A 27,007-nucleotide genomic window follows, 5' to 3' on the forward strand; every position below is an offset into this window, starting at 1 on the left:
TTTTTAATGTTCCATGTATGTGGGCTGAACTGTTCATGCAGTTAATGAGCATGTGACATCATGGGACAGAGTAAATATAACTGAAGGAAGAGGCCTCACACATCAACTCTGAGAATATTTTAAGGAGGCAGGAAAAATGAAGTGGTCACAGATTTAATCAAGAAAAGTATCTTTGGAGTTTTTTTTTTTTAATAAATTATATTGTTATTTTTCTTCATCCATTTAAGACACGTCTATATGAGGTTGTGTGTATGTTATAGTTTTATTGCTGCCTGCAGTAACTGTACCAAAGTTATGATGGGCCTGTTTTCATACGAGTGCTGTGGGCTTTTACTTAATCATTGGGACAAGTGAAAACAGATTGGCGTACATGAGGAACATACATTAGGTTCGCTGGTTTCATTGTAGCCCCAGGTATATGGGTTTGTACAGTAGATAGTTTATTAATTTCTAAAAAAGAACAGCTGTCTGTTAATTTCCCTGGATGAGGCCATATATTCATAATCACAAAAATAGGTGTATTGCAAAATAAAATTTTGCTTTGGAGTTGTTCACATTGTTCATATATGGTTGGCCACGTTCATGGGATGTTTCCCATGTTCAGCTTCATATAAGCTTAATACTTATTCAAATCTGTTTTGCGAATTCTATGAATATAAGCAACCCCCTTACTAGAGACTAGTATGTGTTGTTTGCATTGGAAATTAATCTTGCTAAGGAAGTGAGAAGATAGGGATTTGCTATATTTTGTAAACCCACAGTTTACTGAGATTAGCTAATACTGGGCCAGTCATAAAAGTAAACAGTGTCTTTGTGTGTCTATATCCTAAAACATTTAGAAGAAAATTAAAAGATATACTCTGGGTTTGTCATAATAATCTCTCTTAGGCAACTTGATTTAATACACACACACACGTGTGTGTGTGTATCCATATATGTTTTTTAAAACCAGGAATCAAGACAGTTAATTCTGTCTTCATGCCAAGAGAACACACTGCACAGATTCACCAGTAACTTAGATTCTCCCACCTCACTCCAGGAAGAATGCTTATTAAAGACATGTCTAAAATAACCATGAAATTTTCATTTTAACTTCTTGTTTATAGTTTCTAGTTTAAATTTTTTTTCCTTACTATTTTGTATTCGAGGAAATAGATTTCTCTAGTGTCTTAAATAGAAAAGCAACCCAAATGGTTTCACATTTAAATGTTAAGGGACGATCCTTTTATGCTGTTCAAGTAAAAATATTAAGCTGATCCCAACTCTGAAGTAACAATGTGAGTGGGCTTATTAGAGCTGTGATCAAATTGTTGGCTGGATAATTCAAAGGATTGCAAATGAAGGCAAGTTCATATAGTCAGTTTAAATTAAAGCCATTGTACTGAGGGAAGCAAACATTTTGATAAACAGCTTGTAAACTCTGTGCATGTCTTCTCTAACTAATTTAGTCTCTTCGGAGAGCTAGCTCCCATGTTACAGGTAATGACACTTCATTGGAATGTCAGCCTCTCTTCTGGAACCTGCCGCTCTCCTGTGTTCTCAAAGTGTGGCTAAATGGGAGCAATAGAGAGACGAGAACTGGGAAGAAATAGGAATGAACCAATGAAAATTTTACAGCTAAATAAGATTATAATAAGTCTTCAAGTGTCGTATTTTAAAATGATTTTGATTTAGCCTGGCATGTAAGGAGCTTGAAAGTCATCACTCCCATCCTCCTAACAAGGAAAAGGCTGAACAGACTCAGAATCACAAACTCTTTTTAAATCCCTCAGAAAACTGAAGTCACAGGGCAAACCACTGCCCACAAATTGGAGAGACAGCCAGACAGGTACAGAGAGTCGCAGATTACCAGATCAGGGTCTCAGGAGCAGAAACCACAGTAGGAGCCAATACCGGAGTAGGAGAACTTGAACTATAATTGAAGATTTGCCAAAGGCTCAGTGTGGACAAACTTGAGAATTAAAAACTCTCATAGGAGCCCATTCTTAAGAGGACCCCACACTTGTGTGAATTTTACCTCCAGGAGCCCTAGAAGAACCTCACAGTGAAGATTTCTAAAAATTCTCCCATACTTTTAGCAGGGGGAGGGGGAAGTAGCCATTTTGAAAGACACCGGCGCACTCTGTTCTTCCTAGGAATGCCATCCCTCAAGGGAAATTGTTTTACCAGACCCTAAACTGTTGGATTATTACCAGAGCCTGACTGACCAGGGGGAAAGCAAATACCCAACTCCAGCCCCCCCAGCTTTACTCCTGTCACCTGAGGAGGAGAAAAAAGTGCGAGAAGGTCACAGCGCAGAGGGAGAAGCTCAGTAAAAGACCAAGACCTTGTCATAGGACTGTGGAACTCTTCTCCCCCACACCTACTTTACCACCACATCAACAAGGTGCCCATACAATAATGGGCTTACAACTGGAAGAAATTGCTCATCTTTGGGTTTATTAAGGAAGAGGTATATAGGGAATCCCAAAGACAACAAGGGGAGACAAAACAGGGACACCAGAGGAGATTGTAGCCCGTGCCACCTACCGCTGCAGCAGACAGTGAACATAGTCCAGCTCGTAGCCAGGTAAACATAAAACCTCACACTATTTACCTCAGTTCCTTTTACCTACTACATCATTTCCGTTTTTCAACAAGAAATTATACTGCATATTAAAAAAAAACACAGTTTGAAAAGATAGAGCAAGCATCAGGTGTGATAAATATAAGACTGGAAATTTAAAACAACTATGGTTAGTATCCTAAGGGCTCTAATGAGAAAAGTGACAACATGCAGGAAACGGGGGGTAATATAAGCAGACAGATGGAAACTCTAAGAAAAAAATCAAAAGGAAATACTAGAAATCAGAGACAGTGTAACAGAAATGAAGAATGCCTTTCATGGGCTCATGAAAAGACTGAACATGGCCAAGGAAAGAATCTCTGTGCTTGAAGCAATGTCAATAGGAACTCCTAAAACTGAAATGCAGAGAGAAAAAAGAATGAAAACAGAATATCCAAGAACTGTGGGACAATTTTTTTAAATGTAATATACGTGCAGTGAGAATATCAGCATGAAAAGAAAGAGATTGTGTTAAGTAATTATGGCTGAAAATTTTCAAAAATTAACGACAGACACCAAACTACAGATCAGGAAGGTCAGAGATCACCAAGCAGATTAAATATCAAAAAATCTTCACCTAGGTATATTGTATTCAAACTGCAGAAAATCAAGGGCAAAGAGAAAATCTTGAAAGAAGCCAGAAAGAAAAAAATCTTATGTGTAGAGGAGCAAGGATAAGAAATATATCAGACCTCTCTTCAGAAATCATGCAAGCAGGAAGAAGGGAGTGAAATATTTAAAAACCTATATGCAGTCTATAAGAAACCCACTTTAAATATAAAGAGATGGAGAAAGAAACAGCAAGCTAACACTAATTAAAAGAAAGCTAGAGTAACCAAATTGATTTAAAGAAGACTTCAAAGCAAGAATTGTCAGGGATAAAAAGGGACATTACTAAATGATGAAAGGGTCAATTATCCAAGAACGGTAACGGTCCTAAATGCATATGCACCTAACAAGAGAGCATCAACATGCATACGGCAAAACCGATGGAATTGCAGGAAAAGTAGATGAATCCACTAATACAGGTAGAAAATTCAAAATCTATCAGTAATTAACAGACCCAGTAGTCAAAAAAAATTAGTAAGGACATAGTTAAACTGTATAACACTATCAACAAGATCTAATTGATACCTATAGAATACTTCATATTCTAAATATAGCAGAGTACACATTTTTCTCAAGTTCATGGAGAACATTCACCATGATAGAACACATTCTGAGCCATAAAAAACACCTTACCAAATTTAAAAAAAGATAAGCCATACACAGTATGCTCTTATACCACAATGGAATTGAACTAGAAATCAAAAACAGAAAGATACCTGGAAACCCTCAAAAAAACATTTGGAGATTTAACACACTTGTAAATAATACATGGGCTAAAGAAGAATTCTCAAGAGAGATTTAAATAAATTTTAAACTAAATGAAATGAAAATATAACACAAAGTTTGTGGGCTGAAGTGGAAGCCATGCTTTAGCAAGAAGTGTATAGCATTGAATTAAAAATCTAAAATCGGTAATTGAAGCTTCCACTTTAAGAAACTAGAAAAGGAATGGCAAATAAAACACAAAATAAGCAGAAGAAAAGAAATAAAAATTAGAACACAAATCAATGAAATTCATATCAGGAAATCAATAGAGAAAATAAATGAAACTGAAAGCTGGTTCTTTGAAATGATCAACAAAATTGATAAACCTCTAGCTAGGTTAAGGAAGTAGAAGACACAAATTACCAATATCAGTATACCAGCAATGAATGGTTAAACTTTAAAAACACAATAACACATTAGTACCAAAAAATTGAATACTTAGGTATAAATCTAATAAAACATAAGATCTGATGAAAGAAATCATAGAACTAAATATAAATAAATGAAGTGATATTTCATGTTCATATATAGGGAGACAGTATTGTCAAGATTTTGGTTTTTCCCAACTTGATCTACAGAGTCAATACAATCCCAAGAAGTTATTTTGTGGTTATTGACAAAGTGATTCTAACAGTTTATATGGAGACACAAAAGACCCAGAATAGCCAACGTAATATTGAAGGAGAAGAACAAAGTTGGAGGACAGACACTACCTGCCTACAAGAGTTACTCTCAAGCTATGGGAATCAAGATTGTGGTATTGGTGAAAGAATGGACAAATAGACAAATCAGTGGAGCAGAACAGAGAGCCCAGAAATAGACCCAGGTAGTCAACTGGTCTTTGATAAAGGAGAAAAGGCAATTCAATGGAGAAAGGATAGTATTTTTAATAAGTGATGCTGGAACAAACAGTGGATATCCACATGTAAAAAAATGAATCTAGACACAGGCCTTATACCTTTCACAAAAATAAAACTCAAGCCACAGAGTGGGAGTAAATCTTTACAAAACCCATTATCTAATGAAGGAAGGACTGGTCTCAAAATATACAAAGAATTCTTAAAACTCAGCAACAAGAAAGCAACTCAATTTAAAAATGGACAAAAGATAATAGATACCTCACCAAAGAAGATGTACACTTGGTAAATAAACACATTTTAGAAGATGCTCAACAACATGTTATTAGGGAATTGCAAATTTAAACAATGAGATATCACCACACACTTATTAAAATGGCTAAAATCCAAAACACTGACAGCACCAAAGCTGAGGAGGATGTGAGATAGCAGAAACTTTCATTCATTGCTGGTGGAAATGCAGAATGGTAGTTTGGAAGAGAGTCCAGTGGTTTCTTGCAAAATTAAGTGTGCAATCCTTTGTATCTACCCAAATGAGTTGAAAACTATGTCCGCACAAAAACTGCACATGAATGTTTACAGTAGCTTTATTCATAATTGCCCAAACTTGGAAGCAACCAAGATGTCCATCAATAGGCAAATGCATAAACCAACTGTGGTACATCCATACAATGGAATATGATTCAGCGCTGAAAGGAAATAAGCTATCAAACTGCAAAAAGACATGGAGGAACTTTAAATGCATATTGCTAAGTGAAAGAAGCCCATCTGAAAAGCCTACATGCTGTATGATTTGAACTGTATGACACTCTGGAAAAGTCAGTATATGGAGACAAGATCATTGATTGCCAGGGGTTAGGTGGAGGGAGGGATGAATAGGTGAGAGCACAGAAGATTTTTAGGGCAGTGAAACTGTTCTGCATGATACTGTGATGGTGGCTACATTTGTCAAAATCCATTGAATGTAAAACATAAGAGTGAATCCTAATGTAAACTGTGGACTTCAGTTAAAAATAATGTATCAAAAAAATGTATCAGTATTGGCTCATCCATTATAACAAATGTCCCATACTAGTGCAAGTTGTTAATAATAGAAACTGTGTGTGGAAGGAGCTTTATGGGGACTTTATTCTTTGCACTCAATTTTTCTGTAATCCTAAAACTGTTCTAAAAAATAAAGTTCGGGGCACCTGGGTGGCTCAGTTGGTTAAGCATCTGCCTTTGGCTCAGGTCATGATCCCAGGGTCCTAGGACTGAGCCCTGCATCGGGCTCTCCGCTCAGCAGTGAGTCTGCTTTCTCCCTCTGTGATCTCTCTCGCTTTTGCTCTCTCTCAAATAAATAAAATCTTTTTTAAAAACAATAAAAAAGTTAAAAAATGAAGTCCATTATTTTCTTAAAAATGAAAAGAAAATTGAACCACAAGATTATTTAATATGAACATAAAATGTGTTGTGTGTGTCATAAAATCACAATTCTTGTGAAGATTGGCTAACGCTTCCATTTGACCCATAATGAAGGAAAGGGCTAACTTAGAATTGCTTTAATGAAATTAATTTATTATGCCATCATTAATTCAATGGAGGAAAGTTGATCCAAGAGCTAGTTGCAGCTTTTCAGTATAACAGGAATCAAGTCTATGAACCAACATTCAAATGTCTTAGTGGAACAATGAAAGGTACCAAAACTGCTTTGCTCTGAGAAGCAAATAAAAAGTAGAAATAATTTTAGTCTTTCGAATCCTTTGATTTACAGATTTCATCATTTTAAAAATTACTAAAATAACATTATGTACTCTTGTTGAAAAAATGTTAGTCATCAGTGAGTAATTTGTTATTTTTTCTAGCTAAGTACTTGCAAAGATGGGAAATATACAAAAAGTCTTCATTCAGAAACTCGTAAGTTGATAGATTTGTGTAGCAGTTTTGGTTTTTAAATACACAGAGCCATAATTATGGGTAAAATTTATTTTACATATATGTGTATTATATTTTATTATTATTTGCTGGGCTATAAACCCAGCAAAACCAAGGAAGAAATGTGTTGAACAGTCTTACGAATTAATTAAAACCAGCAAGGCTGGTGGTTTTATTGGCTTCCCTTTGGAAAACATCAGTTGAGGTAAGTAGATGGAGGAACATACCCCATTGTTTAAAGTAACTTCTAGGTTGATTGAAAAGCAATAGACTTATTTGCACAACAGAGACAATATTCTGTTAGCAAAATCAAGGAGGTGGGATTTCCCTCTTTTTCTAGGTAGAGGGTTGCCTCTGAGCAAGGATAACATTTTTCTCAGTGCAGGATCTTTGTCCAGTCAGACGAACACAAGTTTGGGATAAGACCTGAGAGAGTTCTGCACATTGAGCAAGGAAGATACGAATGCAGATGTAAACAGACATCTACAGGGAGGAGATGGTGGTGGAGGAGCTTTGGAAACTGGTCTGATTTTCTGATTTTCTGATAGCATTGCCTGTCAGGCCCAAAGATGCAGGCAGTGATGTAATCATCTGGTGCATTAACCAGGTAGACATACTGAAGAGTATTCTGCTTCTACAGTCTCTGCTTTGGAGAATGCAAGTACACTCACTAAACCTCCCCGCAGACCTGCACGTGAAGGCCTGCCACATCCCCCTGGCTTTGGTCACGTAGCTAAAAGTACCTGCTGAAATCCGCACCTTCGCCTCAGACTGAGCTTGCCATCTCCCCCCTGTCCACAGCAAGCTCCTCCTGGACACTCCAGTCCATTTCCGCACTTCTGCCAGGCGCCCAGGTGTGGCCAGCCTGGCCCTCGTCCTCTCCTTTTCCTGCCAGAGGTAACTTTCTTCAGCCAGTGACCAAAGCAGACAAGGTTTCCTTCGTAATGCCTTTCACGGGTCCCTTCCCTTGAACTCTGGCAGTCTGAAACTAAATGATCTTTAACTGGGCTTCTGTGCCTCCAGTTTCTGGTATGTTCAGTTCCAGGGCACCTGTCTTCGTTAGCTCACAGTCCCTAAGCAACACCTCACAAAAGTAGCAAGAATAGAAGTTAATACACACTTACCCTGACCTGTGCTGGGCACACTATGCGTATTTTCAAGTTTTTCTGATTAATCCTCACAATGCCCTATGAAATAACTATCACTAGCCCTGTCTTGCAGATGAGTGAGTGGAGGCACTGAGAGGTTAAGTACTTGACCCAAGGTTGCACAGTTAGTATGTGGCCGGCAATTAACAACCACGCAGTCTTAATTAATTTGAGTTTAAGCACTGAGCCGCTCCTTTCCTCTTCACATCGATCTTCCTCCCCAATCTGCTCAAACCCTTTCACTGCTTACAGAATATAATTCTTGGCCTGGTGTTCATCTTCCATACGGTCTTTCAATGTTCTACCTCATCTGTCTGTTCCCTCCTCCCCAGCAAGATTGGTGCCCATTGGTTGTCACCTTATGTTATTTATATTTCATGTATATGTCCCATCTCCCAAATTGGACTGTAAGTTCCTAGAATATGGACCACATCTTTGTCCAACCCCGTGTGCACCTGAGGCAGGAAGAGATTATGGCTGATAACCGGTGTGTGAAAATGTCCTGGAAATTCTCCTTTGAGCCCTTCTAAAATAGCCTCTAATCCACATCCTGCTGATATCAGCACTTTCCAGAGGAAGAAAACTGAGCCCCCAGATGCTAAAGGACTTGCTAAGGAGCAAATACTCTATTTGGGTTTTTTTTCTTTCTGGAACATTTATTGTGTGCCAGCCACCAGTAGCAGGAGGGAAGACATAGAAGAGATAGATGAACAAGAGTAGTTCCCTCGCCTCCAGATGAGGACACCACAGTGAGAAGCAGAAGACGCCCATGATCAGGATGCAGTGTGAAAGTTCTGTGTGCCCTCCCAGTCTCGAGTTCTGCGAAGCACCATACTTGGTGAACTGCTTAGTCCGAAGGGTCAGAGGGGCTTCACAAAGGAGGTGATGCCTCCACTGAGGGTGGGTGGATGAGTAGGAGGTGATCCAGTGGTTGAGGCTCTCCAAGCAGAGGGGTCTGCATGTGCAAAGGCTCTGAGGCATGCCAGAGCCCGGAATATTTCAGAAGAGGAAAATCCCAGCTCAGCTGTGACTGGGAGAAAGGCTGATTCCATGGGGAAAGAGAAGAGCTGAGGTTCGTGGAAAAGTAGGACTCAAGTCTGTAAGTCAAGTTCTGGAGTGGCAAGAAGTTTGGGATTACAGGAACAGAGGAGCCATTGACAAATTTTGTTCAGGGAAAATCCAGGCCAAGATTTTGTCATAATCGGGAGCAATAAGAGAAATGGATTGGAGTAAGTGAGATCAGATATAGATCAATTAGAAGTAAAAAGGATAGAGGTGCCCAGAGGTCAAGGAGGGTCACAAAAGTGAGGATGTAGTGAAGGGGGTGAGCTCAGGAGATGCAAGAGATGATCTGTAAGATTGGGGGGGGAGGGGCAGTGGACGCGGACGTGGAGAATGAGCACCTCTAGCAGGGGTGATGAGGGAGGTACTGAGCCCTAGGGCCCAGTGGCATTTGGGGGAAGGAGGCTGGAGCCCACTCACTTCTCCCTTTCTTGTTTTGTGATCTGTTTTAGAGGCCTTCCCGTGACTCTGGTGCCCTCTAAAGTTTTAGAACCACTGCTGTAGAAAGATGCAGCGATCACAAGGCTGAACACGGAATGTTGGCTCCCAACCTCAGTTTCTGATTCAGCAGGTCTGGTGTGGGGCATGAGCATTTGGTTTCTCACAAGTTCCCAGGGGCTGCTGCACCTGCTGCCCCAGCGACCAGACTTGGAGAAGCCCTGCTATATCACATTGACATTTGCCATTTCCTTCTTAACACTCTCCTTCCTTGGCATCCTAGGCCATCTCTTTCCTGCAGGCCCACCCCTTACACCGGAAAACTCTGGGGCCAGAATACAAACAGAGATCCTATGTGTAAAGTTTTAAAGTTTAGAGATAAAGCTCATAGTCTCCTTGGAGTTTCACACAGAAACATGGCTCCAGCCCTGCAAACCCTCCTTCTCCTCTCACCTGGACTCAGTTCTGTGTAGCACTTGGCAGCCTTTCTCCAAGTGTGGGGACACCGCTGCCTGCTATTCAAGCTCCCTTTAACTCCCATTCTACCCGCAACCCACCCACCACCAAATAGCCACCCCTTCGGCAGAGGGATCTGCCCTCGAAGGATAACCAGCGGAAGAGGACTTGCCGGGCCTCAAAGCAGACCCAGAGCCGTAGGGTAAAAAAAAAACCCAGGACGAGAGCTTTGGCTACAAGGCATTGCCCAGGATTTGGATGAGTGCATCCCTTAGCTCCGGGACACCTCACCCTGCGGGGAGGGACACAGCTAGATGAAGACCAGCATAAGGCCATGCGAAGGTCAGGCCCAGGCCTAGGGCTAAGCGTGGGACTGCTTTCCTAACCACTCCGGCTTCTCCTATTAGCTTCTGTCGCTGGCTCACATGCCTCGGGTTCTGGCCTTCTACACCAGAGGCTCTTAATTTGAAGAGTGTCTTTGGGAAAATATGTGAATCCCCTCAGAAGGTATACAAAATCTTGAGTGTATGAGGGTACATTTTTCTTGGGGGAGAAAAACCCATTTTCGTTCTTTTCTCAAAGGGGTCAGTGATCACTCCGTGGCAAAAAGATCAGAATCACTGCAATGCAGACCTCTCCTCTGCATCTCAGATCTGGAGATGAAGCTTTTCTAAATCCTAAGTATCTCATTCTGAAAGCTGAAACCAAGTCTGTCTTCTACCCTAAACATATTCTGTGTTTCCTGCGTTACCTCCTTCGGTGCATTGCCTCAAAAAACACCCTAAACTCCTTTCTGTGTTTCTTATCTCCCTCTCTTCCATCGGTGGGTCCTGAATCTACTCTCCTAATTCTTTCTCAAAATCACTACTGTACTCATTGTAACAATAATTTCTCGATCCCTCACTGGAGGAAAGTTTGAGAGCTTACATCAGTACAGTTTTCTACTTCTTGCATGGATTTGGGTGCCAAGTGGACCTGGAAAGTCAAGTTGACGAAAAGAACCTTGGAAAACAAATCAGATTGGTCCAGGAATGTCTACATAGCCAGTAAGTCTTTGATGAACCTTTATAATTAGATGTAGTGATGCATTTAATTTTCTTCAATTTGATTACAATAGTTCCTCCATTACTGTGAATTTTTCAACACTAGCAGTTCTCAAAAGGGGTATTATTCCCATTCCTGGGTCAATATAATAATTTCAGATAATAAGGAGCAATAATACTCCATTAGGACACAGAAAAAAAAAATCAATGTAGATGGTATCCAGACTGTTTATTTTCATCAACATGAAGCTGATTTTAGTTTTTCTGAAAATGAAGGCAAACACAATGGATAGAGATACACTCTTACATGAAATAATTAGCGGGGGGATGCAGGGCCTGAATAGAGCCTGTGAGAGGGGGATAAAAAAAGACTTAAAATGGTTATTTGAAAGTCAGAGAAAGACAAATACTATATGATCTCATTGATATGTGGAATTTAAGAAAGAAGACAGATGAACATAAGGGAAGGGGGAAAAGAAAAAAAGGAGAGGGAGAAACAAACCTAAGAGACTTAAGGACAGAACAAATGAGGGTTGATGGAGGGAGGTGGTTGGGGGATGGGCTAGATGGGGGATGGGCATTAAGGAGGGCACTTGTTATGATGAGCACTGGGTGTTGTATGTAAGTGATGAATCACTGAGTTTTACTCCAGAAACCAATATTGCACTGTATGTTAACTGACTAAAATTTTAATTTAAAAAGTTAATTAAAAAATCATCACTTGCTCCACCAAAAATCCTTTGAATTCTTTTAAATTCTGTAGAAGCTAAATATAATCCTGCACTTAGGGCAGTTCTCAGAATTATGTACAAGCACACTTTTTAGCATGTAAATACCTAAAAAAAGTCTGAATTTTACTAAAAAAATATCCTGTGAAAAATATGGCTCCCTAACAAGTTAGTCTGACACCAGTTACAATTCTCCAAGTCTGTACACCACAAATTCCTCTGTAAAGAAATGGTTTCTACTGCATCAAAGAATGTCGTCTAGACTTCAAGGCTCATTTTACAGATGGGGATGCAGAACCCCAAGGGCATAAGTTAGTTCCCCAAGCTCATACAGAATTAAAGGTGAACCAGATTTTTGTTTTTGAGTCCAGTCATCTCAGTTGAACACAAGAGGTTGTGAAATAATCAACCAGCTTATTTAGACCTCTCAAGGATCAATCCAACCACAGGACATTTGTGAGGGCAGGAGAAACGTCTGGAATGTGCTCCCTGTTTAAGTGTGTATGCGCAGGCTTCTTGGCCTCAGGCGTTACCCTTCCAGAAAGAAAATGAGGCTCAGAAGGATTGGATGACACAGTCCCAGAGTGCCAGGAATTCCGACCTTCTGTAAAAATACCCTACAGGACGACCTAAACTTCCCCACGCTGGGAGGCGCCAGAACACTTTATTTTGTCTAAAGGAGCCCAAGGCTTCACCGACCGGAAGTTTCCTTGCCCCCAACAGAGAGGGCGCCCCGTTACGTGGGCCAATCAGATTGCTCTACGCAAGGTCGGCCTTACGCGACGTAGCCAATCAGCGCGGCCTTAAGCCGGCGTGCGTCTGGCGTCAGAGGGGGGTGGAATTAAGTTGGAATTTTGGCGGGTCTGGATGTAGGACGGGAACGGGTTCGGAGTAGGGTAAGAAGCCGGGGTCTGGGCATGTGGGTGGCCTTCCGGCGGCAGGGGAGAGGGGCTGCCACGAAGGTCTGCGGGAGAGTTTGGAGAGCTCCGAGGGCGAGAGGCGCGGAGCCCGTGGAGGTCAGGCGGGCGAGACAGGGCGCGCGCGGTGTCCGAGCGGCCAGGTGGGCGCCGGGTGAGGAGCGGCCGAAAGGTAGGGGCGCCTCTCAGATGCACTGGGGAGGTGCCAGGCGTCGGGCGGTCCTCTCAACTTAAGGGGCCGGGTTTGGTTTTTTCCCTAAAGGAGCCTTTTAAGATGCCCGCGTGCCGTGTAGACTTTTATTTGTTCATTTTTTTTTTTAAGTTCATGATTTGGTAATCATTGAATGTGTGCCATGTGCAGGCCTCCAAACCTAAATTATTTATGAATTATTTGTGCCCTCATGAAGCGTAGACTCTAAAGAGAGTAACGTAACAAACAAGGACACCACAGTGGAAAGTGCAGTAGGGTCGCGAAAAGGATGAGGTGTGAGAGGGATCCAACGGGGCCACTCAGATAGGGTGGTCTGGAAGGCTCAGAAAAATCGATGCCTACGAGGAGCCCGAAGGGTGAGAAGGAGCTAGGGGAGCGCTTTCTAAAGAGCCTGAGGCCTGAGAGCACTCGGTGTGTTCAGGAAGTTGAAGGCAGGCTAGTCTGACTGAGGAGAAGTAGGCAAGGGAGACAGTACCCATTTCCTCATAGACTTTTAAATTTAGCTCAAGCAATGAAAAATCACTAAAGAGGTTTTTTTTTTAAGATTTTATTTGTTTATTTGAGAGATTGAGAGCGGGAGAGGGAAAAGCAGACTCCCCACTGAGCAGGGAGCCCCACATGGGGCTCCATCCCAGGACCCCGAGATCATGACCTGAGCCAAGGCAGACGCTTCACCGACTGAGCCACCCAGGTGCCCCCATTAAAGACTTTTTTTTTTTTTTTAAAGATTTTATTTATTTATTTGAGAGAGAGAGAGCACATGAGAGGCGGGAGGGTCAGAGGGAGAAGCAGACTCCCCACTGAGCAGGGAGCCCGATGCGGGACTCGATCCCGAGACTCCAGGATCATGACCTGAGCCGAAGGCAGTCGCCTAACCAACTGAGCCACCCAGGCGCCCCTTAAAGACTTTTTATTAAGGGAATACCATGATCTGATTTACATTCCTAGAAGATTATGAAGGAAAGAAAAGATTACAGTGGCTGCTGTATAACGAAGACATCAAAGAGACAAAGAGACCAATACCAGATGCTCATGCAGTCGTTCAGGCAAAAGATTGAGCAATGTTTTGGAGACAGATCCAGTAGCAGTTGTTGGGTGATACTGAATGTGAGAGTGAGGTAGAGTACACAGCTTCGGGGCAGGGAAAGGTGGTTGGTTATAGAGATGAATACAACAGTTGGCTAACCCTCAGGAAGCTTACAACCCAGCCGGTTACCCAGGAGACAACACAGTGTGGTGCACACGGTAGTTCCATGAAAATATTTGTTGAATAAATAAAAAGAAAGCATCATAATTGATAGTTGACATTAGACATACCAAGGTTAGCTATAAAGCTCATATTTGTTAAATAATAGTGTAGAAAAATTTATACTTTTTTCTTGCAGTTATTAAAATCAATTAAATGGGGGCACCTGGGTCGCTCAATCGGTTAAGCATCTGCCTTGGGCTCAGGTCATTGATCTCAGGGTCCTGGGATGGAGCCTTTTTTTGGAGACCGGTCAGCGGGGATCGTGCTTCTCCTTCTCCCTCTGCCGGTCCCCTCCCCCTGGCTTATGCGCACTCTCTCTCTCAAATAAATAAAATCTTTTTAAAGAAATCAATTAAATGAAAAAAGGAAAGTGCATGGAATAATACGAATTTACCCTACTTAGTTCTGCCAACTCTTTTGAGTTTTGCTGAGTAGTATTGAATCAAAATACTGATGTGACTAAGGCTGCAACTGAGTAGAACCACACACTAGACTGCTATGAATAAGGAAGCCAGCACATGTGTCACAGTAAATAAAATGGGATAATAGCCCTAATATTTAGGCCATCCTCAATAATACTTGTTCACAGTCTCTCCCATCCATGTAATCTCTACCTCAACCGAGTTTCTATAACCATAGTTTGGAGTCAAGATAAAGGGAGATGGTGTTGGTAGGTGGGGATGAGAAGTGGTCAGATTCTGGATGAATTCTGAGCTTCAAGCCCATAGGATTTGTGTGATCCTAGATTTGTTACATATGCGATGTGAGAGAGGGAACAATCAAGGGTGACTTTTCCCATGTTCATTTCATAGCGTAGCCAAGATTCGACATTACTGCCATCTCCTGGGCACCTGATTCTTGGAAGTTCTTGATCACAACTGTTCCCTCGACAGCATGGATGGTAAGTTTTCTTTGTTTCATGCAAAACCACCCTTGTGTCCATTTATTCTACTTGCAAAATAGTGAAAATAGGTATTACCCCTCCCTCAAGTATTGTCTGAGTGGTTCAGAGAAGATCTCACTTCAGTCAGTGAATGTTACTTGTTTTAATCAGGTGGGATTGTATCTCCTGGCAGCAGTGATTGTCTTTCATAATGATGATAGTTGGCATGTAGTTACAATGTGCCAAGCACTGTTCTAAGGTCCCTACTTATATTAACTGCCTTAGTCCTCTGAGCAACTGTATTTTTTAGAGTGGAAGACAGATGTTTAGTAATTTGTCACAGGTGAGACTTCCAGAGCAGGGATTTGAACCCCTGAAGTTTGACTTCAGAGTTCACGATTAATATTGAAGTCTGTTGAAATGGTTTTAGTCTAGCTCTGGGTTAAACTCTTATAGTCCTTTCTAATTTTATACCCTGCCCTTTTCAAAAAAGTAGAACCAAATGTTGAAACTCTTCACACTATAATAACATGTGACGTTGATTGTACCTTTGGTAAATTAATAGTGTCCTGTTTCCGAAAATCATCAAATTACCTTCAGGGCGATTAATGTAATATAAAGTATAAATATTTGCTAGGAGACAGTTATGAAAGTAAGTGGTGAATGGTATGTGTTCTCTAAGATATTGTATCTAATAAACATTCATTTGATTGGCACGGTGTTAACAATTTGGTCCAGTATAGACGAAATCAGAGCATTTACTGGTGCTAGGGATACATGGTTGAACAACATTCCTACTTCAGTTCTAGTACAGAGAGCAAGATAATAACAAATAAATAGGAAAATATTAGGTAGTTGGTACGTTGCAAGACACTAGAATGAATTTGTATGCTGAGAGAAATGCTCCAGAAGACAGGGAATATAATGAGTGATGTGGGGAAGAGAGCTGGTGCTTACAGACTTAAGTCCTTGAGGAGCTGAGAGGAAGAAGATCCAGTGTATAAATGGAGTGATGAAGCAGGGAGATTGGGTCGGCATAACATGGAGAAGACAGGATTTTCAGTGGTGACTGAGTTAAACCAGGATGGGAGGTATCACAGGATTAGACCTGGTGCTCTCATGAAAGAAACTGGGTTCGAGGAAGGGTATGGAGCCACTTGGCCACATTTGTCCCCTGGGGCTCCCAGTGGTGTGAGCCAAGGCCTCTTCTTGGGGTGTGCTCTCTTCCACAGCTGGGAACAAGACAGGGGAGGACCTCTTGGCTCTCTTGAGGGAATGTGGCAGTCTCACCCAGAGCACAGGGAGCCAGATTGCCTCTTCTCTCTTGCTGCGTCCTGCAGTTTTGTAGTGTTTGTTGACTAAGCAATTCAGACAAATTATTATGCAACCTCTGACTTTAAGATTTAGACCCTTTTATCAGATTCTAGGCCATGAGTTTGGCTACTGGCTGTTTTCCATCTGCTAAGAGTACAGAGTGGTGGAAAGAATATTGGATTTAGAGATCTCCATCCTAAGCCAGACTCCCTCACTAACCTCTTTCACCATATGGTCCTGAACAGGTCTTTGACCTCTCTGGACTTCAGCCCTTATCTTTGAGGTGAAGGGGGTGCATGAAATATCCTTAATGTCTTTGCTTTAAAATGGCTCAGATTTATAAAGGATTATGCCCAAATAGAAAAAAATGGGCACAGAAAATAAACAAATCAAGAAAGAAGAAATCCAAAGGGCCAATAAACGTAAACAATTCTTTGCCTTATGAGAATGCTGGAAATGCAAATCAGAACAATGAGATGCCTTTTAAAATCATCCATCAGACTAGCAAGAAATTTTAAGCGACATATCAGATATTGGTGAGGAGTAAGAAGAAATGGTACTTGCGTGCAATGCAAGTGAGGGTATAACCACTTTGGGAGCAGTTTGGCAGTATCTGGGAAAGTTGGAAAATGTGCATACCCAACAGTCCAGCAATTCCACTTCTGATAGGTATTTCCAGGAAACACACATATTGCAAGATGCATTTGTGGTTGCTGCATAGTTTGTGGTGGGAAAGAATTGGATATAGCCCATATGTCCTTTATTGGATTAAAAATATGGGTTAATAAAATGTGATAGTCTTATTATGGAATGCCATCTAGCAACTGAAAGAAGTAAACTAGAACTATATGTTTTGATTTAGCTCAATCATACATGCAATGTTGAATGAAAAAGTATGAAAAATAGACTAGAATGATATACCAAAATTATGATACTTATTGCAATGGGGCATGGAGGCAGTGGAAGGAATTGAGCTAAGATTTGGCACAATGAACTTAATAAACTTTTTTTTTAAGTTATCTAACATAAAGGCAAGAAGCAAACATGATCAATGGCTAATTCTGGGTGATGAAATATAAGTACATTTTATGTAATTCTTTGTACCTTTTCTACACTTGAAATTTTTTTCCCTCGAACAATTAAAAAGAGCCTAAATGTATGTTTAGTGTGTTTTTGGATTATTCCCTTTATGGGTTGGGTTTCTTGGAAGTCAGCATACAGGCAGTTGCTCATCAGCTGAAGTAGCACAGGTAAAAAGATGCAGCCCCATGCATGGCCCACTAGGTTCACTAAGCAGATACTAGCCCCTTCCTCCTTAGCCCAGTGCACTCTAAGCACCTGGAAAGAGGAAAGATGGACCAAGAACAACAGTTTTACCAGGCAAAATGGTGAATTAGCAGAGTCGTTTCAATTGCCTTATGAATGGTGAATGTTTTAATTCGCTCTGCTTGTCATTGTTGGTTTTTCTCAGGTAGGTTTTCTTTCTTCCCAGGGGAGGAAGATGATTTGTCTCTGCTGACTGCACTGCTGGAGGAGAATGAGTCTGCCTTGGATTGTAGTCCAGAAGAGGGTCACCCCTTGACCCAGGAGGATGGTGAACCTGACGCATATGACGAGCTCTTTGATGCAGATGGTGACGGTGAATCTTATTCAGAGGAGGCTGCTGATGGAGAACTGGGAGAGACTGAAGACCGAAAGGAAAATTTGGCCACTCTTTTTGGAGATATGGGGGACTTAACAGATGAAGAAGAAGTTCCCACGCAGCAATCGCCTAAAAATAGAGTCCTCCCCGCGCCTGGTCCCAATCAGGGGAAAACTAATCAAGAGTTGCAAGGTGCCTTAACTACTTGCTTTTCTAATTTCTTCAAGATAGAATGGATGGATCCGACAGTTTTCATCAAAATAGTTGCTGAGTCAGGATGGAGATAAATGACTTGGCCAAAAAAAAGGGTGGGAATTAGTAGATGAGACATTTAGGGCCAGCATTTCAGCATGCAGAGGCCCCCTGTCCCAGTGTCAGCCAGCTGTAATTGGTCCTTCCCAGAATGGCTCCACCATCTTTTGTGCCTGTTACAGAAAAATCTTACTTAGAGATTTATATGCATGTGGAGCCAGGGGCAGCCCTGTAGCCTTCTCATTCTGTTTGGGCAGGAGACCATTTCTGAACAGAAGCTTTGAGGAGTGCCCTTTTATTTGTGACATTGTCTCACATATTTTGAAATTCTAATCAAATTCAGTGGTTGGCTGTTTCTTCTAATAGAGGAGTCAGCATTTATTGTATTAATTATGGTATTCAGTTTATGAGATAATAATCATTCCCTGACACCTAAAAACTTGTTAACTGGGGATATATATCTGATATTTGTCAGTAGTACCGGTTCATAACTAGCTTAGGTATTAGAGGCTTGATTACTGAAAATACAAAGTTTATTTCTCTGAGGGACTTCTTTGAAGTGCAAAAGTTAATGGTAGCTCTCGGTATGTGATTATATTGTGGGTCTCAGGGTTTCAGGGTGGGGTGTGGACACCAAAAATAATTCCAGCATTTTTATCATGTATAATATTTCTTCTGCTGTGGATCTTAAATCAATATATTTTTCTTTCCTAGATGAATTAAAGAAGTTGCAAGAGCAGATGAAATCCTTACAAGAGCAGCTAAAAATGGCAACAATTAAGCAGCCTACAAGTCCATCCCTTCTGCCTAAATCTGGTAATCAGACTGTAATTCTAGCAATAGTATGCAGTTCCATTGTTAAGAAATTATAGCATTATTTCTGCATCCAGCTGCTGGTAAAATTATCTTTGAGCCCCTTTCTAAATTTTGTTTATTTCTTTTTCTTTTAATAGAGAAGTCTCCACGCCCCCCTCTTAAAGAGAAGAAAGTTCAGAGAATTCAGGAGTCGACATGCTTTTCTGCAGAGCTTGATATCCCTATTCCACCAAAACCCAAGCGGGTGGCTCGGACACCAAAGGTTTCACCTGCAGGTGTAGTACTCAAGGCCTCCCTGGTTTTTCACTACTCTTGTTCTATTTAAAATTCAGTTTGGCACTATCATATCTGTCTGCGGGGGAGGGCCAGGGGTCCATCTTATCTGCCCTTTGAGAAAAGTAAGTTTGTTGGGAATGAGAGCCATATGCTATATTTTGTAATCTTTCTCTACATCTCAGAGTGCTTTGAAAATCCTTAGATACAGAGTAGCTGTATTTACTAAAACAATGAATTGAATTTTTTTAAGCTCTATAGTCTTATAGTTGACTTGAATTGTAGTAAGTGTAAAGTAACCACTGGATTGAGTTCTCATGCAATCCAGAGATTACAGCTGGGCCTCTGGGTTCAAGGCACAGATTCCTTTTAAAGTGGCCAAGTTTTATTTGAAGCCAGGTTGTATTAAAGCAGAGGGTCCATTCTTTAGAAAAGACTTCTTTGCCCGGAGTAGAGATGTATATACTCAAATATAGTTCTAGTTCAGCCCACATGTAAGCACACAGTTAAAATGAAAAAAATATATGAGCCATATGTATTGATTTTGTTGCACTGCCTCAGTTTGCACATGGTAATAATTCTTTGGAATATCTAAGACAAAATGGTTTGGTTACTCAGAGTAAGCAGCATATTATTGACCACTCATGTTCAAAAAGGCCCATTTGAATAACAGTGGCATACAACACAATAGCAAAGAATAACAGCCTCTCCATGTTTACATTTGACATAAATTATATATTCCACGTATCCACTTATGAATGGCATCCTTCCCTTTAGGACCTTTGACATTACTAAGGTATTTCATTAGGTAGTGTTCAAAGTTTAGTTTTTTTGTTTTTTGTTTTTTTTTAAAGATTTTATTTATTTGACAGAGAGAGACACAGCGAGAGAGGGAACACAAGCAGGGGGAGTGGGAGAGGGAGAAGCAGGCCTCCTGCGGAGCAGGGAGCCCGATGTGGGGCTCGATCCCAGGACCCTGAGATCATGACCTGAGCTGAAGGCAGACGCTTAACAACTGAGCCACCCAGGTGCCCCCAAAGTTTAGTTTTGAAGGGTGAGGCATGGCAGGCTTTCTAGAGATTCTAAAGTTCTAGGTTTGTCCTAACCTCTAGCTTGGGAGCCACTAGTGACCCAAAGTCTCTTTGAGGGTAAACAGTGCAATGTTATTTCAGAGAAAGTGATATATATTAAGGAAAATATCCAAGTTTTCTGACCTTCAGGAACATTATCAAACACTTCGAAAGTAAGAAAACTAACCACACTGAGGATATTTAATGCAAGCAAGATGGTAGAATACCCTGGTCCCCCTAGTTCCCTACCACCACCACCACAAATAAAATGAAACGGAGTGGAATGGGTTGAGATGAAACCAGAAACAAACAAAGAAAGGGGAGTTAACTTTGGGTTTTCTTCAGGTATAAGTTGATCTGCACACAAATCACTAATCATTGATCCCTGAAGGAGGGCTCTTACTCCCTTGTGGAGTCTACCACAGCGCTCTGTGTATGGGGAGTACTCAGTAAATGTCATTGCACATGGGAACTGTGTTTGAGAGCAGCACTGTAATACAGCTGCCACCTGCTACATGTGGCTTTGTAAGTTTAAATTAGATTAAATAAAATTAGACATTCATTTCTTTGGAAACACTAATCCATTTTAAGTGCTCGGTGGCCAAATGTGGCTGGTGGCCACCATATCAGACAGCATCGGCGTATAACCTTTCCGTTGTCACAGGAAGTTCTTTCGGGCTACACTGAAAAGGTTTGGAGGGTAGTACAGAAATGGTCTTGTGGGCTTCCTTTGTTCTCAAGATTTGGTTATTGCATATGTTGATTTAAAAAGAAACAATTCTATAAAAACAAATTTTGTAAGGATCAGTGTGATTTTTTTCCTTTCACTTAACTTTTGTGTTAATTTTCTAGAGCACAAAAGCTCATCTTTGAGGATGACAAATACACCTCCCCAACCACTCCGAACTACTCCTGGAAACAAACCTAGTGGGTTGACCAGAGATCAGAGCGCAGGGACCCCCAGGAGTTCTGCGGAACCGGCTCAGACAGTGGTTTCTGTGGAAGCCTTCTCGGGCCTGAGGCTCAGGTCAGTAAGTGTAAAGGTCTCTCACTCTGTTCTCATGGCCCACCTGTCCTCTTTCCCAAGGATTGAGCCTTCTAGAAATAATGTGTTTGTACAGCAAATCCACTTAACACCACCAGCTCTTGAATTTGGCAGTAAGACGAGCCATAGCATTCAGTACAGTTTGCATGTGAAATGTTTAAAGAAGCCTTTTTCTTGTTTACTAAAACATAATTTAAAAAAAGGAAATGGACAAATAAATAATAGTATATTTAATCAGAAACAGTGATAGAGACTATTTCTAAATCCATGAAGGTATATGCAGTTTAACCAGGATAGTAGTATCTTCTTATAACTAATGTTAAGAAAAGTACCTGTGCTCTTTTTCCTCCTCAGAACTTTTAAGGCAAATTTATGTCCTTTGCTTCAGTTACAACTGTGGGGAAATTAAGATACTCGGTTAAAATAGGCATACCTCCTAGGATCAGTTCGGTTAAAAGCCTTCTAAATCTTCTGTGCTCCATACCACTACTCCATTGTATCTCTCTTATTCTGTCAAAGCCCCAGTCAGAGCAGGGATCCTTACTCTGAGACCACATTGCTTTTTGTACAGTCCCTCTGAGTAGCTAAGTGCAGTCCCTTTAGAACATCTAACCCTTGTCAATCTAAACTAAAACTGCTAAGGTCTTAGATTATATATTGAACAGGGGGAGAACGTAGCTGTCAAAGTGTATTGTAAAGACTCTGTACTCTCCAAAATCGGAAGAAAGTACCCAGTTACATCTGAGACAGCCTGTGGGGTGGGATGCAGTAAAAGCTGTGGTTCCCACTGAGGGCACCGCAGGGGTTTTTTTTCAAGGTAAACACCCCCCTACCAAGATGATGCTGCCTGCCCCAATGAGTTCTCAGTTGAAATTCCCCACAGAGAAAGATGGTGCTAATGGGAGTGCACTGCACACGTGGATTGACTGGAGGTAGACAAAGTCAAAACTCGGCCAGAGTTGCTGAGCAGCCTACAGATTTAGGGGACTGCACAATTGTTTGAGTCTGTAATTGCTATACCTGCACCTCAAGCCCTGAAGATATTCCAAAGGGCAGTAACATGAGAGTAACCGATTCACTCACAGAAATCAGGCCATGAGAAGGATTTCTCCACCTGCATCAGCGTTTTTCTCCTGAATATTCTTAATTGCTTCAGAGTTAGCTCTATGACTTTCTATTCCTAAAGACTTTTGAAATAGTCAAAAGGCATGGGTTTTTTTGTTTTCTTTTGTCCTTGAATATATAATATGATCAAGTACAGAATAGGTATTAATATTCTCCTAGAGAAAACCAACTTTTACAAATCCACAAGTGTTTGGCCAGTCATGAGGAGTAAGAATATATTAACTGAAGCTAGATTCCACGCCTCTATTGTTATATGAAAATGTTGGGTTTAAAAAATCCAGTTAGAAATTAGAGACCCTGTGAAATTCTTGCAGAACTGATGAAATGTAACTCTTATTTTTAGTATCAATTCATGATTTTGTATTAAAGTCAAAAGAGATTACTTTTAAAAGACAATTGTAACATACATTATAATTTATAAGAACTTAAAGAGTGTGCAGTCTTTCTTGTTTTCTGTATAAGCTCCAGTTCTCTATCCAAGGAATCATAAACTAGCTTTAAAAATTATCTTATTTTTATTTATCTGCCATAAAAATGTTTGCCTTGTCCATACTACCTAACCAAACCTCCCCGAGAACAGGTACTTCAGAGATTTCTGCCCAGAACGTCTCTTCTAACCAACCTGCTACAGTGCCAGGTAATCTCTTATTAGAATAATAAGAGATTAGAATAATAATCTAATCATTGCTGATTTCTTGACTCAGGCGGCCTCGAGTGTCCTCCACAGAGATGAACAAGAAAATGGTCGGCCGAAAACTGATCAGACTGTCTCAGCTCAAGGAAAAGATGGCAAGTGAGAAGCTAGAAGAAGTAGACTGGGTGACTTTTGGGGTTATATTGAAGAAAATCACTCCACAGAGTTGTAAGAGTGTAAGCTATCTTACTGATTTCTTAGCTGCTCCATCACAAGCTGACTGGGTGCTCGTGTTCTTGATTTCTCTACCTTAAGCCCATCAGTATTTTATTTTGAGAAAGCTGCTAGTAAATTCGCAGATTGCCTCGCCATCATTGGATTGCTATCTGAAGGTTAAATTTGTAAAGAATGCCCTACTTACAGAACACCTGGTTGTATAGAGTCCTTGGGCTTTTCACTGTATTATTCCTGCTGCATTTCACTTGTCATTGTTTTGGGGGTACATGTGGTGGTCCCTGTGACACTACCATCCCGACTGTGTGGGAGAGGCCGAGTTCCCAGATCCTCGGGAGAGCTTGCCTAGAAGGAAGAGGTCGTCAATCTCAGAAGTTCTGAAATTGCAGAGCTGTCCAGCACAGTGGATCTTACAAAGGATGTAATAGGTTTTAAAATCGCACTTGACCGAGGTAACAGGAAGATGACTTGTGGCCTGGCAAGTCAGAAAACCTGGGTCCTGAGCCTCATTCTCCTTAGCTATGTGAACTTAGGTTGACCTTTAATCTTTTTTATTTTTTTTTTTAAGATTTTATTTATTTATTTGAGAGAGAGAGTGAGAGAGAGAGAGAGAGAGCACAAGAGGGGGGAGCGGGAGAGGGAGAAGCAGACTCCCTGCTGAGCAGGGAGCCCGACGCGGGACTCGATCCCGGGACTCCAGGATCATGACCCGAGCCGAAGGCAGTCGCTCAACCAACTGAGCCACCCAGGCGCCCGGTTGACCTTTAATCTTTAAGGACTTCCATTTCCTTCTTTGTAAAGGGAAGAAATTGGCTTTTGGTTATATCAGAATTCTCTCCCAGTAAATACTATGCTTAAGCATGCTCAATCCTGATTTCTTTCTCTAGTTGAGATCTTGGTCAACCTGAGATTGTTCTGTGGGTCCTGATCTAGCCCTCTGACAGTCAAGGTGAACATGAACATGTCTGGTTCATTTGATTAAGTTCTTAACTGTGTCACAAGGGGCTATAATGACATTGAAATAATATGTGTGAAATTTTATCTGAACCCTTCCAAGAAAGGCTTTGTACAAATGCATGGAAGCGTAGTTATAACACTTGAATCCAGTCAATAATTCACCATAACCTAAAACCACACCTGTCCTGGGATGCCTGTGTGAAATAGCTTGATTCAATATTCAAATTATTTTGTTAAAAAAAGAAACTGTGAAAGTGGAAGTTTTTATATAAATGGTTAGCATTTTGAGTTGCATTTTTTCAGATATATAATACTAATGAAATTTTACAGTTAAACATAACCTGTTGTCTTTAAATGATGCTTTTGTTTTTCTTCTAAGCTAGGCAAAGATTGAATAGCACCGAGCTGACACCTTTTTATTAATATTAATAATATAATTAGTGATAAATAATAGATCCACTAAATTTATATCAGTAAATTATTAAATGGTAGTGCCGCAACTTCCACTGATCCTTTTAATATTCTGTGTGTGTGTGTGTAGTTAGAAAGGCCATGCTATCCCATTGACTATTAGACCTGAGAATTAGAGACTTCACTAGCGTGTTTGCTACTGGTTTGCCTTACTTCACCTTCATTTCTAAAATGAGAAAGGTAATAAATAGTAAAGCCTAGAGAGAGAATTAATTTATAATGAGCAGACCACATTCTCAAGATTATATAGTCAAGGTGGTTTATATATGTTTCCGTAGTAGAGCACTTGAACCATAAATGGAGATAGTATAGCCCATTGTGCAAAATTTATTAAAAATAAGAATAAATATTTGTTCCAGGGGAAAACATTTAGTATCTGGCAACTGAATGATCTCCGTGACCTGACACGGTATGTGTCATTGTTCTTGTTTGGAGAAATTCACAAAGAACTCTGGAAGACTGAACAGGGTACTGTCATAGGTTTGCTCAACGCTAACCCCATGAAGCCCAAGGATGGTTCAGAGGAGGTAAGAATCTGTTTCCATGGTTGGTTGGTTGGTTTCTTTCTTTCCTTCTTTTCCGTCTTCCTTTCTTTCCTTCCTTCCTTCCATCCATCTGTCTTTCTGTCCTCTCCTTCTTTCTTTCCTTCTTTCCTTCTGTCTTTCTTTCTTTCTTTCCTCCTCCCTCCCTTCCTCCTTTCCTTCCTTTCTTGTCTTCACAGCTTGACCAAGTTCTATCAAGAACTGGTCTACCTCCAGATACTGAATCATGTTTTTATGTATCTCCACTAATCTGATTTTTTGTTTGTTCCTCACCCACCAATATTCTGAATTTCCACCTACTCTTAAATGTTTCATAACAACTTCTTTCATTAAATCTTTCCACATTAGTTCCAAGTTTCCTGGAGTGTTTTGAACTATTCTGCTCAGGTTTCCTTAAATCTCTTTCATCGGTCTCCGTTGGCGGCATCAAGCAGGCAGGATTTTCTGGTTGACGGGACTTTGCTCTGTTAGTTGTACAGCGATAGCTGCAACTTAGAATCAGAGTGATTTCATCTTCTCAAGCAGCAGTAGAGTTTTCCCTGCTGTTGCAGACTGAGATCTGTGAGAGGCAAAGTTATTTCTTTTCTTCTTTCACCAGAGAATGGCAACAAATCTTCATCTGTTGGTTCAAATGTGTTTGGCTACAAGTAACAGAAAAACTTCTCTACAGGTTTTTTGTTTTGTTTTGTTTTAAGATTTATTTATTTATTTTAAAGAGAGAGAGAGAGGGCACTAGCAGGAGGGGCAGAGGGAGAGGGAGAGAGAATCTTAACTGGAGATGGATGTGGGGCTCAAGCTCATGACCCTGAGATCACAACCTGAGCTGAAACCAAGAGTCGGGTGCTTAACCAACTGCACCACGCAGGTGCCCCACACTACAGTTTGTTTTAATGGTAAACATTGGGGTTTGTTTTTCTTACATAATAAATAATCCCAACATAGGCAGTGTAGTGATGTCAGGGCCAGTATCTGTGAGCCTCTCAGCCTTCTCCTCTTTGTCACTGGATGGCTTTGAAGCTCTTGCCCTCACATCACCATTCAAGGCAGGAGTGAGCCAGCCCCACCCTGTCTGCTTTTGTTGGGAACTCCTGTGTCAGTTTCCTTGGCCAGAACACAGTCCCATGACCATTGCTAGCTTTAAGGGATGCTGGAAAAATGAACAGGATTCGTCACCTGAGGCTGAGTGTTGGCCAGCCCGAATGAAACTCAGATTCTATAGCAGAGATGCAGGAGACAATGGATACTGGGTGGAGAGTTGAACATGTCTTCTATGCCTCCCATTCCTAAAGCTGTTTTGTAGGGTCTGGCTTCTAATTCCTGTAGACTGCTAAAGCCTTGCTAACTCCCACCAACCAACCTCTTACTCATTCTTGCTGATGAAAGGCCACACCTTTGTCAGCTTTTAACTCCCACACTGTGTCTTCTCTGCAGGTATGTTTGTCTATTGATCATCCTCAGAAGATTTTAATCATGGGTGAAGCTCTTGACCTGGGAACCTGTAAAGCAAAGAAGAAGAATGGACAGCCGTGTACACAGACTGTTAATTTGGTTGGTTTCCATTCTGTTGGGATGGTTTCTGCTGAGGACGGGATCTAATGGGAATAGATTGTAGATAGCTTAGCAGTAATAATCAATTTGGAACAGTTTCCTACATAACAGGAAGCACCAAAGTAAGAAAATCTAGTGTGTGGTTAGTAACTTCCAGTTTGAAAAACTGAGGACAAGGGAATGATTTAACGTCTCAGGA

General features: G+C 40.9%; 2 protein-coding genes across 8 annotated transcripts in view; both read left to right on the top strand.

Moving 5' to 3' along the window:
* The window catches only part of OPTN (optineurin), a 53,142-nt gene extending 41,509 nt beyond the window's left edge, over window positions 1–11,633 (top strand). For 3 of the 4 annotated variants that reach the window (XM_036068419.2, XM_078075152.1, XM_078075153.1), the window contains one exon: window positions 9,413–11,633. Coding sequence is in view for 2 of the 4 variants with exons in the window: in XM_078075152.1 (XP_077931278.1) it covers window positions 9,413–9,426 (14 nt within the window). In the remaining 2 variants the exon portion in view is untranslated. Of the gene's footprint in view, window positions 1–41; window positions 6,048–9,412 lie in introns of those variants that run through there. The other variant, XM_036068418.2, reaches the window with a different exon arrangement.
* The window catches only part of MCM10 (minichromosome maintenance 10 replication initiation factor), a 41,344-nt gene continuing 25,168 nt past the window's right edge, over window positions 10,832–27,007 (top strand). For 3 of the 4 annotated variants that reach the window (XM_078075149.1, XM_078075150.1, XM_078075151.1), the window contains exons 1-9: window positions 10,832–10,900; window positions 14,815–14,903; window positions 17,692–18,033; window positions 18,808–18,909; window positions 19,047–19,184; window positions 21,105–21,279; window positions 23,127–23,292; window positions 25,078–25,245; window positions 26,692–26,808. In XM_078075149.1, the coding sequence (XP_077931275.1) occupies window positions 14,897–14,903; window positions 17,692–18,033; window positions 18,808–18,909; window positions 19,047–19,184; window positions 21,105–21,279; window positions 23,127–23,292; window positions 25,078–25,245; window positions 26,692–26,808 (1,215 nt within the window). In that variant the 5' untranslated portion in view covers window positions 10,832–10,900; window positions 14,815–14,896. Of the gene's footprint in view, window positions 10,901–12,465; window positions 12,522–14,814; window positions 14,904–17,691; window positions 18,034–18,807; window positions 18,910–19,046; window positions 19,185–21,104; window positions 21,280–23,126; window positions 23,293–25,077; window positions 25,246–26,691; window positions 26,809–27,007 lie in introns of those variants that run through there. The other variant, XM_036068410.2, reaches the window with a different exon arrangement.

Source organism: Halichoerus grypus, chromosome 6, assembly GCF_964656455.1.
Source record: "Halichoerus grypus chromosome 6, mHalGry1.hap1.1, whole genome shotgun sequence".
NCBI classification, from domain to species: domain Eukaryota; kingdom Metazoa; phylum Chordata; class Mammalia; order Carnivora; family Phocidae; genus Halichoerus; species Halichoerus grypus.